General features: G+C 43.6%; 1 protein-coding gene across 1 annotated transcript in view; it reads right to left on the minus strand.

Moving 5' to 3' along the window:
• The window catches only part of UBASH3B (ubiquitin associated and SH3 domain containing B), a 200910-nt gene extending 192812 nt beyond the window's left edge, over window positions 1-8098 (minus strand). The window contains exon 1 of the mRNA XM_007949948.2: window positions 7938-8098. Within this exon, the coding sequence (XP_007948139.1) occupies window positions 7938-8098 (161 nt within the window). The remainder of the gene's footprint in view (window positions 1-7937) is intronic.
• Window positions 8099-16149: the final 8051 nt, after the last annotated feature.

The raw sequence follows: 16149 nt of genomic DNA on the forward strand, positions 1-16149 counted from the left end.
TCTGGCCATTTATTACTGTTGGCAGTGTGGGCAGTGCAGGCTATGTCCCAGCCCTGCTTCTACTCAGGCCCGGCACCCTTCAGAGCCCTCTATATACAGAAAGGCACACGTGAGTGGTGTGAAGTGCTGATGGGGAAGGCATCTGTCAGACTCTCCCTCACACTCGCTACTTCACGCCCACAGTTCAGTGAGGATTGGGAAAATGGGGCAGTGGAGGAAAATCTCTGACCAAGACTTGCCTGCATGCTTAAGAAGTAAACAAAGGGAATCCTGCATAGTAATATCACTACTTGAGTGGTAAGAATACCTCATTACTTGCTATGATGCTGATCAGGTTTCGGCAGAACTTCCAGACTAAGATAGAGTAGGAAGAAAGGCCTGGAGATCTACTTCCAAAAAATCAGCCAATGAAAATCCAGTGGGGGTGGGGGTGGGGTGGTGACAAAAGCCACAAGATAGAGCCATCATGGAGGACTGGAGAGCCACCTCTGCTCTTCACTGTCTAGACATCTTGGGCAAGGTCCTTAATCACCAGAGCCTCAGTTTCCTCACAAAATTACTTATGTCTACAACTTGATAGTGATTTTGTATGTGAATCTACATTGTAATCTCTAAGGTGCTCTAAAATTCTAATGTATTAGTAGAAATTAATGTGTAGCTGGGAATTATCATAGAAGCAAGGGGTTTTAATAATACTAAAAACTAAACTCATTGTCACTGAGTTGATTCTGACTTATAGAAACCATTGGGTTTCTAAGGTTGTAAAACTTTATGGCAGCAGACTGTCTAATCTTTCTTCTGCGAGCAACTGGTAGGTTCAAGTCACTGACCTTCTGGTTAGCAGCCAAATGCCTTATCCACTATGCCACCAAAGCTCTTTATAATGATATTAGCATATTAAAATATGTCAAGGTCTACCCAGCAATGAAAAGGGACAAGCTACTGATACGTGTAGCATTAGGGATAAATTTAAAAAATAGTACTTGACTTGTGGCTGCACAAGAGTATGCACTGTATGATTCCATTTCTGTGCAATTCTAGAAAATGCAAACTAATCTGCAGTGACAGAAAGCAGACTGGTGGTTCCTGGGGCTAGGAATGGAGAGGGCATTGACCGCAAAGGACACAAGGGAAGTTTTAGGGGTGATGGACATGTGCTGCATCTTGTGGTGATCACACACATGTACCAATTCATTTGTCAAAACTCATCAATCTTTAAATAGGTTTAGTTTATTGTACATAAATTATATCTCAATAAAGTTAAAAGGAAGCATGACAAAGTCTTTCCTTTTGAATTAGTGCCTCTCTATGGACTGGAAAGTTCACTTGCTGTTTTAGGCCTACGCTCTTGTGGTGACAGTGCTCTTAATGTTCCAACTGTATGATATGACCACGTACTATCAATGGGCAAGTCTCTGGACACCTCTAACCCTCAAGTTTCCTTATAACTAAAAAGAGGCTTTTATCATCTGCTTAACCTCCTAGGGAGGCAGTGGTGATTCAGTGGTAGAATTCTACTTTCCATGTGGGTGACTCAGGTTCAATTCCTGGCCAATGAACCTCTCTCACAGGCACCATTCATCTGTCAGTGGAGGCTTGCGTGCTGCTAGATGCAAGTTTCAGCAGAGAGAAAGTCCTGGCCATTGACTCCTGAAAATCCTGTAGATCACAGTGGTCTGATCCCATTGTGCATGGAGTCACCGTGAGTATGGGGTTGATTTGACAGAAGCTAACAACAACCTCTTCATAGGACTGCTATGTTGATGAAAAGTGATGAATATTTAGTGAATGTGAGAGTCATATGTAAACTGCAGGGAATGTAGTGTGGGTACATGGTCATGGTGGGAAGATTAGAGACTTCTTTGCCCTGGGAAAGCAGCATCAATCCACACCCAAAGTCAGCTACATTTCAGACCAAGAGCTTTTAGGAGATCCACTGTCAATCTACAGGTATGCAAGAGAAAGTGGAGAAACTTAATATTTTAATTCACAGGCTCTGTAAGATGCCTCTCAACTCCTTCTGCAGCCAGCTTTGAGTTGCTTATCTCGGGCCAGTGATGCATACATAGCTAAGGCAGCTTTCTATCCAAAACAAAGCCAAAAGAATACTGCAGCAATTTCTTTCTGCCACTTTCCTGCTTTTTAATTAGGCAGGTTCAGATTTTCTCAGTAGGAAAAAACAATCCCATAGTACATGTAAATCTTCTCTGGGTACCTCAACCACCATTTCCTCTCCTTCCCTTCCAATCCAACACAACAATATCATCAAATCTCTTGTGAACAGATTAGGTTTTTCAAGTGCTTTCCTGCCCAGTGTCTCATTTTGTTCTTGCAAATCCCCATCAGGTACATAGGACAGGTATTACTATGCATAGAAGCTAATAAAGACACTGAGGAAGAGGGGTTAAATGGAATACAGTCATGCATCACTTAATGTCCACTATACATTCTGTGAAATAAGATATTAGTGATTTGGACATTATGTGAACACCATTTTGCAGTCAGTTCCTGCCTTTTCTTTAAACGCTTTGAACAAGCTCTGTGCCTTAGCAGTAATCGTCAATTTGCTGAGAAGGATTAGCTTTTGTGTTTGGTCCTCAATCCACATCATTAGCAATTTCTCTATATCTGATAGAGGTCCCTTTTGCATTTTTGTTAGCCTTATAGCTTTCAGTGGAGTCTACCCTTAACAGCTTGAAGACTTTTTGTTTTTGAGGATTGCTGTGATTGTTGAGTGTGACATATCTAAATAGCAAACAATAGCATTCACTGATTTTCTGCCTTCATGTTGTTTAATATCCTTTTGTTTCACTTCCAAATTGATACTTCTCCTTTGCCTCTGGCTGGTGCTATCACTAGCACTGGTTTTGCTGTGTTTGGGAGCCATGATACACTTCACAGCAATATTTTTGAAAGAAAACTAAATAAATAATGCTACAACCCTCAAGAGTTGTGTGATATATGAGATTGGATGCTGCTGCCTATAAATTGAAGCATACACTGTTATACGGCCAACTTTTTAGATAGAAAGTACAGTACTGTACACATATAAACCAGTAACATAGGCATTTATAGACTATATATATGTGCTGTACCATTATATGCTTTGGCAGCAAAATTGCTTTGTATACAAGAGCCATGAGATACACATATTGTGTGTGGGAAGCTGTTGAGTTCCCTACATTCAGTTCTCTGATTAAGATTTCTGAACTCAATTATAACCTGATAGGACCACAGACATATATATATGTGGTCAGATGTTGCCCAAACAGACATTATGCAGTGCATGACTGTATGTTGTTGTTGTTGTTGTTATGTGCCGTCGAGTCGGCCCCGACTCATAGCGACCCCTCCTTGGGTTTCCGAGGCAGTATCACTACGGAAGTAGGATTGCCCAACCTTCCTTCCGAGGAGTGGCATGACTGTATGGAAAACTTAAAATGTTGGTCAGAAGCTGCATTAGAATTCAAGGCCTTTTCACAAGGTTATTATCTTTCAATCATTAGTAAACATTCATAAGTCATTTGCTGAATACAAAGAAAGTTCTAGTCACAGCCAGCCTAAAAAAAAGTTAGGTTTGTATTAGCAAGGACTCCTTAAATTTAATTGTCCAGTGACTTGCTCAAAGTCTACAATTGCTCCCAAGCTACAAAAGTGATACGACCTTCTTTCCTCTCAAAACCACAGAGGTCAATAGGGGAATATTAGTGCTCCGAGATCAAATAGGGCTGGCCAAAGCAACAGCTCTACCAGGGTTCCTGACCTGGCTTCCTCCCTGTCATATACACTCAGACCCTCTTCAGGCCCCTGAGGCATCCTCTTCCTACAGGGCTTTGCCCAGACACATATTCTTCCTTTTCCTTCAGACATTAACTCACTTCAGTCTCACCAAAGTTGAACTTTTAATAGAACTTTTAGAACAGGGAAGGGCTAATGGGGATAGAAAGAAGAAGAAAGGGATGGATTTTGATCCCTTGAAAATTTCCTTCCAGATGCCTCCCTAAGATCTCCTTATCTTGTGCTTGCACACACACAAACACACACATCATAATACGACCACTCCTCAATCCTTTTGCATATGGCAGGTTCTTCTATTATAGCATTTTCTAAGTTGGACCAAAGTTCATATTTTAGGGTGGAAAAAAATCTAGCATAGCGTCAGAGAAGTAATGAGCTAGAAAGAACATACTCTGAGGTCACCCTGCCGTGGGTTTTGCACTGCACACTCTTCTCCTTTTAGCTCTGTCAAGCACTTAATAAGCTAGCTCTGATTAATCATCTTCCCGTACTCCGTGGAGAAAGCCAGTGAGGCCCTGAGGGGGTAGGTAACTTTTCCAAGACCACAGCACAGGTTGGAATGAGCCTGGGCCTTTCTGGCCTCTGAGCTCTCTGCTAGTCCACTCAGAGCCCTACTACATGACCTTCCTGCTGCTGCACAGCACCAGATCCACTTGCCACCCACAATGGAAACCAGAGCTGTCAGACAGGGCTGCCACCATTCTCTAAAAAGGGCCATGTCCCAGATATCCATGTAATACTTCAGGCATCACACCTGCATTGTGCTGAGCCCAGGAAACCATCATTTTTCTCTCCTGCCTTAAATTTCATCATGCTCCTCCCTCCAGTTTTAAGGTTCAAGAAAGAGACTTAGCTTAATGGCCTTGCGTGCTTTCTTCTCAACTCTCCAAAATGAAATCAAATGTCTGGAATCTGGAATCTCAGACGGCCTCCTGGAGAGGTCACTCTTCTTACTGACCTCAGCTATTATGCGGAAGGCTGACCTCATCAGCCTTTCTAGATTGAAGGAGAAAAGATGCATGCCTGCAGGGGTAGGGAGGTGATTTAGGTCAGGTGATCTCCAAGGCCTCCTCTAAGAATTTAAGAAAGAGCATCAAACCTAGACTATCGCCCATCCAGGCTGTTTCATCAAGACACAATCTGCCTTCTCTTTAGGAAAGAGAGATAGGGCTAACAACCGTATTATTAGCAGCTATGGTAGGCTGAATAATGGCTCCCTAAAAGATATTCATGCTCTGATCCCTAGAACCTATGAATTCTACCTTATACATCAAAGGAGGAATTTCCAGATGTGGTTAAGGATCTTGAGAAGATTATCCTGATTGTCTAGGTAGGCCCTAAATGTAGTCACATGTATCCTTATAAGAAGGAAACAAACAAACAAACAAACAAACAAAACCAAACTCAACTGCCATTGAGTTGGGTCCAACTCATAGCAACCCCTCCTTGGGTTTCCAAGTTAGTATCACTACTTGGGGTAGTCCTTCCCTTAATTAATCTACGGAAGTAGACTGCCCTTACGGAAGTAGACTGCCCACCATTCCTTCCGAGGAGTGGTTGGTGGGTTGAAGAGGGATATTTGACATGGACAGAAAAGAAGGCAATATGACCAGAGAGGCAGAAATTGGAGTGATGTAGCCACAAGTAAAGGAATGGCAGCAGTCACCAGAAGCTAAAAAACACAATGAGTAGATCCTCTCCTATAGTCTCTGGAGTGAACACAATTCTGCCAACACTTTGATTTTGGCCCAGCAATACTGATTCTGGACTTGTGGACCCCAAAACTGTGAAAAGAATAATTTCTTAATTTTTTAAGCCACCCAATTTGATGGTAACTTGTTACAGCAGCCACAGGAAACTAATATAATATCTAACACTTAAAAATTGACCACTATAGGTCAGACACTATTCTAAGCATTTTATGAGCATTAACTCATTTATGTCCTGGCCCTGAGGCCTAAGGAGCTCTGATGGCATAATGGGTAAAGCATTTGGCTGCTAACAAAATGGTTGGCAGTTCAAACCCAGCAACAGGTAGAACAATGACGTGGTCTGCTTCTATAAAGATTTATAGCCTTAGAAACCCTCTGGGTAGTTCTACTCTGTTCTACAGGGTCACTATGAGTCAGAATTGACTCAAGGCAGTGGGTTTGATTTTTTCTTTTTTTGGTCTGGGGCCTAAGGTTACACACTCCCTTGTGTTGTTGTTGTGGTTATATGCCGGGGAGTCAGACCTGACTCATAGTGACCCCTCTTTGGGTTTCTGAGGCAGTATCACTACAGAAGTAGATTGCCCAACCTTCCTTCTGTGGAGTGGCTGGTGGGTTTGAACCACCAGCCTTCTGGTTAGCAGCCAAGTGCCTTAGGCACTATGCTACCAGAGCTCCTTACACATTGCCTAGTAGGTTTGAATCCCATTTTCCCTACTTACTGTTGTAACCTTGAGCAAGTCAGGTAACCTAAGTCACAGCTTCCCCATTCGTGAAATGGGCATATGGTGTCTTCCTTACTGGGTTGCTGGTAGGATAAAGTAGACAATACAGGTAAAGTGCTCAGAACTGTATACACACACACACACACACACACATATGTATACACACACACACATGAGATCTCGGGGTTGAGAGAGTCAAAATCAGATCTAATCTGTCCCTGACACATACAAGGCCTCCAGAACCTAGTGCAGGAATAAAGATGTCTCCTTCAAGCTGATTTAAATATCATTAGCAACATCAAAATCAAGAATTCAGTTAAGTAGTCCTTCCCTTAATTAAGCAATTTAGGTCCTTAATGCTGGCCTCATTTCAGAAAAGGCAGATGCCTTGGACTATGCTAACTCTGCAGTGTTTCCCAGCAGACATCCCCTCTCTGAGCTCCAGTTCTTAAGGAAAGCTTCACACAACAGATGATCCACACGGAGGACCTCGCTTGCAGAATGCACAACAGACACACCCTCTGCAGAACCCACCACATCTTTCCCCTGGAACTCTGGCATCTGGAACTTGAGGTTGGAAGTCAGTGGAAGGCAGAAAGCATGAGTACATTCCATGGCCTTCCAAAGGCCACTTCAACCTGTCTTGGCAGGCTGGGTGGAATGACAGATTGAGGGGTCTGCTGTGATTAAAGTTACAGCCAAGTTAGAAAAGAAGAGTAAACAAAGTTTGCTCAGGGGCAGGGCAAAGGAGATGCAGCATTATCCGCCCCACCCCCCGGGAGGGGGGTACGACTTTCATTAAGTTGGCCCTTCCTGATAAAGTGTGCCCAGCTCTCCCATTCAGGAGATAATATAACTCAGAGGCAAGGAAGCTGAGCCCCGCAAGATTCCAGATCTTTATGTCCCTACCCAAGAAATCTGCACACTGTTTAGAGACAGCGACTTGAGGGAGAATAGCCTGGCCACGGAATCTTAGCTTGCTCTCAGGCAGGGTTCCGGGGCGTTAAGACTCCCGCTGGTGCTCCCTGTGCTGGCAACCAGGCCTCTGCCCAGCAGGCTGCAGGAACAGCCACCTGCCCCCATCTCTGCCTTTCCCAACCACACCTTCCAAAGGAAAGAAAGATGAAAGAGGACAGCTCCCCTTCCTTACTCTCAGGCACCCACAGATTTCTGCGCTGCCGTCACCACTGACGAGAACCCAGGTCCCCTGGAGGAATCGCTTCTCCTCATTCCATCCTCCCTATCAATGAACACGCAGCAACACCCACGCTCCCGCTCCTCCTACTCCGGAGGGAAATCGAACCAGCGAGTGACATCCGGAGCTGGAAGCCACTGCAGTAGGGGCGCCGGCCTCTCTGCCCCACAGTCTGTTGTCCTTTCCTAGCCACGCAAGTATCCCCAGCCAGCCCAGAGTTTAGGATCGAAAGGATGCCTCCCTCTGTCGGTAACGCCTCCCTAAGAGGCTTGGTGGAGAACGGCTTAGTTCCGTCCCGTGGGAGCCGGGCGTAAGGTGCCCTGACATCCAAAGCCAAGCTCTCGAGAGGCGTTTGCCACTTGACCTCGGCCCAGAGGAACCGAGTCCCAGGCAGCCGGCGCGCCCATCCTGCCCCCAACAGGTCGTGGCCATGGGGCGCGTGCCGCCTGTCAGCAGGCGCGGGTAGGCGAGCCGGAGCGAAGCCGAGGGGTTGGTGGGCGAGACACTCACGCGCGGGCTCTGGGGAAGCCCATGGAGAGCAGCACGTCCAGCGCCGATCCATGCTTGATGGTGCCGGGACGCTGCTGGCGGTGCCTCCGGGGGGTGACTTTGCTGTACAGTTCCTCTCGCGCGGCCATGCCGAGGGCGCTAGGGGGGCCGTACTGAGCCATGGCTCAGTGGCCAGCCATCGCCGGGAGGCGCCGCTCCGGGTCTTCAGGAAGGAGGATAGGAGGGGGCTTGTGGACAGAGAGCTAGGCAGGAGGCGGGAGCCGGTGGCGGCAGTGGCGGCGGCTCCCGGCTTCCCAGTGTCGAGACGTTGCAGCTTCCTGGTGAGGCCACTGGAGCCAGAACTGCCGCCAAGCTGCTTTTGCCCGACCAGCCAGCAGCTACTCCGGCCCCCGTGCCTCCGCGCGGAGCTGGCAGTAACCCTCGCTCCTCCGCCCCCTTCCTTCTTAGCTCGGAGCAGTCCGGGAATTTGCAATGAGTAATTTTTGAATGGATCAAAAAGGAAAAGCACCCCGGTGGGCTGGCCCTGCCTTGCCTGCGTCGGGGCCCCTCCCCTCTCTTAAAGTGGCCGCGCTGTCGGAGGCTGCTGGGGAGGGGCGGGAGCTGTAGTCTGCTTTCTGCTACGCGAAGATCTGGACCCGCGAAGGCTCAGTGTGCCTGGGCGCCAGAGAGCCACCCTCTGCTTCCCATCCCTCTTCTTGGCTTGCATACCAGCCCAGCTGAACCTCAAAACAGAAAATCAACCTATTTCAAGTTTCGTGTGGTTCCAGATGGAGTTAATAATGGAAATGCAGTGGACTGATGGGTGACGTTAGTGGATCAGAAGGCCAAGGCATAAGGACCTTATGATAAAAAATGATAAAAAGCTTTGCTTCTGCAAGACTGCAAAACCCAGAAGGTTGTCATGGCTGTTGGAGACTGAATTCACATCAGCCAGTCCAATGACTAGACTGAAGACCTATTCATGGCCAGTGACTTTGGATGGTTACTTCATTAGAAAGAGTGGGAACTCAGGTTCCAGGAACTGGCAGGATTTGGTAGGGAAATGTGGGAGAAGAGAGGGTAGAAAGGAGAAAAGGAAAAGGAAGAAGAAAGGAGGAAGGGACAGGAGAAGGAAGAAGTAGTAGGAGAGTGGAGGGAAAAGGAGGTGCAAGACAAGGACTAGAAGGAACAGAGAAAGGGCACTGATGTTGCATTAAGAGATGTTCAAAATGGAATGGGCTCATTTCCATGAGGCAGTGAATATCTTATCAATAAGAAGACTCAAAGAAAGACTGGAATGCCCCTTCTCAGTAAAGATGAATAAGTTAATTGCATCATAAACTAAACCAAACCCAACCCACTGCCATGGAGTTGTATTCAACTCATAGCAACCCCTCCTTGAGTTTCCCAGGCAGTATCACTACAGAAGTAGATTGCCTAATCTTCCTTCTGAGGAGTGGCTGGTGGGTTTGAACCAGCAGACTTCTGGTTAGCAGTCAAATGCCTTAGGCACTATGCCACCAGAGCTCCTAAATAAATGAATTAATTCATTTAATTTTTACAATGACCCTATGAGTTGTGTACCATTATTAACCTAGTTCTATAGATAATAAAACTCAGCTCAGAGAGTTGTGGAAGATCACACAGCTTGTAAGTGCCCAAGTTGCTTTGCCCTTCTTCAGCCCCATTTCCTTATCTGGATGGATGGTGGTATCTTGGTAGGATACTTTACACACACTAGGGTCTCCAAAAATGTCAAGCCCCTACCCTTTCCCTGCCTACAGTGTGAAGTGGATGGTGACTGGCACTCCATGGAAAAAAGGTTGAGTAGCTTTTGGACATATGCTTCATAAGGCATCTGAAGGTTTTGCAGAGGAAAATGACACAGTTCAATTCCCTTAACTCAAAATTGGCATTCTAAAGACTATCTAGTGATGTTTGGAAGTAGGGAGATAAGGACTGCTGGAACCTAAGGAACAATGTACATAATTCTGTATTCTGCTGTGTGAAAAATAAGGGAAAGTTCCTACTTCCCGAGTGGAAGCTTCTTCCAGAGCAGAGGGCATATCTGGGGAACCTGGCAAAGTGCTTTTCCAAGGCAAAGAGAAGAGGCAGACCCGGGCCTGGAAAACCATACCTGAAAGACTAGCCTGCTGGTGACGTATTTAGTAAGGGACTCTGGAATGTGCCCAATGTCTTGAATTTCTTCCAAATGCCTGGGCCAAATGGACTGGATCCTAGTCAAGAAATGATGATGTCTGTGGAAATGCTTTGTAAACCATAAAACTAAAACCAAAAACCAAACCCACTGCCATCATATCTATCCTAACTCATAGCAACTCCATAGGATAGAGTAGAATGGCCCCATAAGATTTCCAAGGCTGTGAATCTTTACAGAAGCTGACTACCTCATCTTTCTCCTGTGGAGTGGCTGGTGGTTTTGAACTGCCAATCTTTTGGTTAGCAGCCCAATGCTTTAACTACAATGCCACCAGGACTCCTGAGCTGTAAAGCACTACACAATTAATAACTCACACTTACTGAGCACATGCTATATGTTGGTCCTGTTCTTTGTGCCTTACATATTTAACTCATTTAATCCATCAACAAGGCGATCAAGTAGGTAGTAACATATTACTGGCCGTTTTACAAGTGAAGATGCTGAAGCAGAGAAGTCAAGTTTCTTATCTGTGTTCGCATTAGTAAGTGGAGAGCCAGGACTGGGATGCTTAAAATTTGGCCAACCACTTTCTGCTTTTGTTATGCTGATGGTGAGGAAGTTGACCATTAAGATGGCTGATCACGACCACATTTTTTACTCCTCTTGTTTCCTTTGACATAGAATTACTGGATCTCTCTTTCTCCAGAAAAATTTCAATTAGTTGTCTTCTTTTCTCCCTGCCTCTAGGCAAACTGTGAGACAGAGGAAATGATGGATATAAAAATAGTATTTGAAGCCTGGTAAAAAGCACTGGAAAATCAGTCACCTTAGATGCAACTGTTCTGTCTGGGGCACTTTTACAGAAATCCCACTTGGCTTCTTCACGCTTTTTCATCTTGGAGCCAGCCTTGTTTTATTTAGGACTGATGACATTGGTTCTGCACTAGATTGGGGGCTTGACAATTAAGATGCATTGTGCTCTAATTGTATTGACTTTCAAGAACTAAAATCCTAAACCAAACGTCTGCTGCAACCCATAGCGACACTGTAGGAGAGAGCAGAACTGCCCCATAGGGTTACCAAGGCTATAAATCTTTACCGAAGCAAACTAACTCATCTTTCTCCCATTGAGCAGCTTGTGGGTTCCAACTACCAGCCTTTTTTTTAAGTTAGTAGCCTTAACCACTATACCACATAAACTCCCTATTCTGGAACTAGGGGAAGCTTTACAAATATCTGTGTTATTACATTATAAAGAGAGAAGAGGATGGACTATTCATCTGAGTGTATATCTTATTGTGGAGAGAGAGGTGACATGGAAGTAGGACCTTGCTCAGTGATGAAGCTGATATGCTAGCATCAAGCTTCTCCCTCAGGAGGAAAGGCAAGTTTTCAGGTCCCCCTGCACCAACCAGTCATGTCAAAACCCATCTTGGACCACGTGGTGGTTAAGGTTGTGTGTCAACTTGGTAGGGCCTGGTTGAGTGGCTAGGCAGCTGAATGTAGTTATTCCCCATGGTGAGACTGGTAATTAACTCCATGGTGGAATCTATTGGAGCAGCTGAGTAGCTACTTTGGGTATGTGGTCTGCTTCCCGTATATAAGAAACAGCTTTGGGAATGGTCTTCAGTTTATGGTATGCTTCAACTCTGCATGTAGCCATGTTCTTATTCAGCAGCCTGCCAACCTCTGTTGACCTTGGGACTTTCAATGAACTTGAATTAATGGCCTGCCGTGTGGTTTGGTAACATCAGGACTGTGCCTTTTTACTTCTCAACCTTGGGCTTGGCAGCCTCAGCAGCCAGCAGCTGAGTGAAGAAAAGCTTCTAGCTTCAGTGGGCTGGGAGCAGGTGGCAGAGCTGAAGCCCAAGGTTGAGGGGCTTTCACCCAGCCCCTAAGCTTAGACTTTGCACTTGGACTTAAAGCCTCCAAACTGTATGAGAATAAACTCCTGTTTGTTCAAGCATCCCATCTGTGGTATATTCCTATCAGAGTGGCGCTAGGTAACCAAAACAGACCACAAAGCTCTTTTTGTTCATATGAGTACTGTTTACCTCTTCAGCCCTGGCCCCAATACTTTCTAGTGGTTGACTCTGACCTATGGTGAGCCCATGTATGTCAGAGTAGAATTGTGCTCCATACAGTTTTCAATGATTGATTAAGGAGATAAGATCACTAGACCTTTCTTCGAAGCACCTCTGGGTGGACTTGAACTTCCTATTCTCCAGTTAGCAGCTGAGTGCTAATTGTTTGCACTCCCCAGAGTGAGCCCTTCTGAAATGATTGTAAAGATGCCTGGGATGAGCCCAGCTGATTGCACTCGCCATTTCTGAAGCTGCCCTATGCCTTTTCATTTCTCTCTTTCCTTGAGAAAAAAAAAAAAGAACAGATAGTGAAGTCTGCAGAATGTCTCCAGTCTTGAGAGCTGGATGTAGCTTTGGCAAATGAAAGCAGTTTTAGGATCTCAGGGAATGACTTTAGCACCCTAGACATCAAGGGGATACTTCATCAGAAAGATGTTGAAACCTTGTAGTAAGGAAAGACGTGGAAGAGCACTGAATTTTTCCAGAACTGGGAATTGGGACACCTAGGTGTTATTTCAAAACTGGACATGTTCTCTGCCCCTCTCAGGGCCTCAGCTTCCTCACCTGTCAAATGAGAGGGTTAGTTTAGGCTGAGGAACCCTAGGACTTTTTAAATTTATTTTATTAGTATTATTTATTTATTTATTTTTGGCATTATCCTTCCCTTCCTACCCATGGTAACCAATAAAGAAAGTTTCCTTTCATATGAAAAATTTTCCTTGACTTTTTATAATAATTAACTAATACTATATTTGTCCTGTGATTGACTTATTTCACTCAGCATAATCTCCTCCAAGTTCATCCACATTATGTGGTGGTTTGCAGATTCTACATTATTCTTTAGGGTTGCATAGTATTCCATTGTATGTATGCACCATAGTTTGCTTATCCATTCTTCTATCTATGGGCACCTTGTTGTTTCCTTCTTTTTGCTATTGTAAATAGTGCTGCGATGAATGTGGATGTGCATATATCTGTTCTTGTCCTGGCTCTCACTTCTTTAGGATAGATACCTAGTATTGGGATTGCTGGGAGCTCTGGTGATGTAGTGCCTATGGCATTTGACTGCTAACCAGAAGGCTGGCAGTTGAAACCCACCAGCCACTCCTCAGAAGGAAGATTGGGCTATCTACTTCAGTAGAGTTACGGCCTCAGAAACCCAAGGAGGGGTTGCTATGAGTTAGAAACAGCTTGACAGCAGTGAGTATGGTGTTTTCATTTTTTTAATGGGATTGCTGGATCAAATGGTATTTCTAATTACAACTTTTGAAGGAATCACCATACTGCTTTACACAGTGGTGTAAAATTTTACAGTCCCACCAGCGAAGTCTCAAACTCTCCATATCCTCACCAGCATTTGTTGTTTTCTGTCTTACTGAATTTTGCTATTAGTGCTGGGGCAAGATGGTATCTCATTATTTTTTGATTTGCACTTTTCTAATGGCTAATGATCATCAACATTTCTTCATGTGTTTGTTGGCCACCTGAATATCCTCTTTGATGAAGTGTCTTCTGCCCAATTTTTAATTGGTTTGTCTTTTTGATGTTGAGGTGTTGGAGTTTTCTATAAATTTTAGAGCTAACTCCCTTGTTAGATATGTCATTGCTGAATACTTTTCCCCAATCTGTATGTTCTCTTTTTACTCTTTTGGAGAAGTCTTTGGAAGCACATAAAAATTTAATGTTTAGAAGGTCCCATTCACCTATTTTATCTTCTGCTGTTTGTTCATTTTTGGTTATGCTTGATAGTCTATTTATGCCATTAAATTAGAGCCCCTAAATTTGCCCCTATTTTTCCTTTGAGGAACTTTATAATTTTAGGTTTCACATTTAAGTCTTTGATCCATCTGGAATTACTTTTGTGTATGGTGTTAGGTACAGAACTTGTTTCACTTTTCTGCAAATGGATATCCAGTTTTGCCAGCACCATTGTGAAAGAGACCATCTCCACCACATGTAATGTGTTTTAGCCCTTCGTCAATTATCAGCTGACAGTAGGTTGATAGATCTATATCTGGGTTCTCAATTCTATTCCATTGGTCTATGTCTCTGTCATTGTACCAATTCCAGGCTGCTTTGACTACTATGGCTGTATAGTAGGTTTTGAGATCCGGGAGTGTGAGACCTACTTTGTTCTTCCTCTTCAATAGTGCTTTGCTAATCCGAGGTCTCTTTCCTTTCCACATAAAATTAGTAATTAGTTCTTCCATATCCTTAAAGAATGTTGATGGAATCTGGATTGGGATTGCATTGAATGTATAGATTGCTTTGGGTAGTATTGACATTTTCACCATGTTCAATCTTCCTATCCATGAACTGGTATGTTCTTCCATTTATGTAACTGTCTTATGGTTTCTTGAAGTAGTGTTTTGTAGTTTTCTTTGTACAGGTCTTTGTGTCCCTAGTGATATTTATTCCCAAGTAAATTATTTTTTTGGAGCTATTATGAGTGGTATTGATTTCCTTATTTCTTTTTCAGCAATCTCTTTGCTGGTGTAGAGGAATCCAACTGATTTTTTTTTTTATGTTGCCCTTGTGTCCTGCCAGTAAGCTAAATCTATCAATAATTAGTTTCAGTAGGTTGTTTTTTTTTTTTTCTTCTTTTTTTTCTGCTGAGTCTCTTGGATTTTCTATGTATAGAATCATATCACCAGCAAATAGGGACAGTTTGACTCCTTCCTTACCAATTTGGATGCCTTTGATTTCCCTTTCTTGCCTTATTGCCCTAGCTAGAGCTTCCAATACAATGTTGAATAGAAGTGGTGATAGAGGGCATCCTTGTCTGGTTCCTGTTCGCAAGGGGGAATGGTTTCAGTCTCTCTCCATTGAGAATAACGTTGGCTGTTGGTTTTGCATATATGCCCTTTATTATGTTGAGAAATTTCCCTTCTATTTCTATTTTTCTGAGAGTTTTTTTTATCAGGCATGGGCATTGGATTTTATCAAATGCCTCTTCTTCATTGATTGATATGATCATGTGGTTCTTTTCCTTTGTTTTATTTATGTAATGGATGACATTGATCATTTTTGTAATGTTGAACCATCCTTGCATACCTGGTATGAACCCCAATTAGTCATAATGTATTTTTTTGATATGTTGTTGGAATCTATTTGCTAGGATTTTGTTGAAGATTTTTGCATCTATATTCATGAGGGATATTGGTCTGTAGTTTTCCTTTTGAGTGATGTCTTTGCCTGGTTTTGGTATCAGGGTTATGCTTTCTTCATAAAATGAATTTTGGGGTATTTCAGCATTTTCTATGTTCTGGAAGAGTTTGAGTAGAATTGGTGTCAGTTCTTCTCTGAATGTTTGGTAGACTTCTCCAGTGAAACCGCTTGGGCCAGGGCTTTTTTGTGTCGGTAATTTTTTTATGACCTGTTGAATTTCGTCTTTTGTTATGGGGGTGTTCAAATTTTCCACCTCAGTCTATGTTAGTTTAGGTAAGTAGTATGTTTCTAGAAATTTGTCCATTTCTTCTCAATTTTCCAATTTGTTGGAGAATAGTTCTTTGTAGTATCCTGATATTATCCTTTTAATTTCTGTTGGTCCTATTGTAACATGGCCCAATTTGTTTCTTATTCATGTTGTTTATTTATTTATTTTATTGTGATTTGGGTGAAAGTTTACAGAGCAAATTCACTTTCCATATAGCAGCTCACATATACTTTGTTTCATGAGATTGACTACAATTTACCACAATGCAACAGCTCCTTTCCCACTTCCTCCCCATAGTTACCTTTTCCCTGTCCTCTGAGCTGTCTCCCCGTGCATACACAGCCCTCCTATTCTCCCATTATCATTCTCTCTGAGGAGTGTATCTACCTAATGTAAATGTTCACCTCATATCCCTGTCTTTTGTTTGGCTGGAAGCCACAGGCATGGGTTCAATTTCAGACCTGAAGGGCAGCTAGGGGCCATAGTCTCAGTGGTTCCATCAGGCTCTAGGAGACCAACAAACCTGGTCCCTTTTTTATTTTATTTTTTAAA

Source organism: Orycteropus afer, unplaced genomic scaffold (assembly GCF_000298275.1).
Source record: "Orycteropus afer afer isolate SDZICR_OR568_19922 unplaced genomic scaffold, OryAfe1.0 scaffold00258, whole genome shotgun sequence".
Lineage (NCBI taxonomy): Eukaryota > Metazoa > Chordata > Mammalia > Tubulidentata > Orycteropodidae > Orycteropus > Orycteropus afer.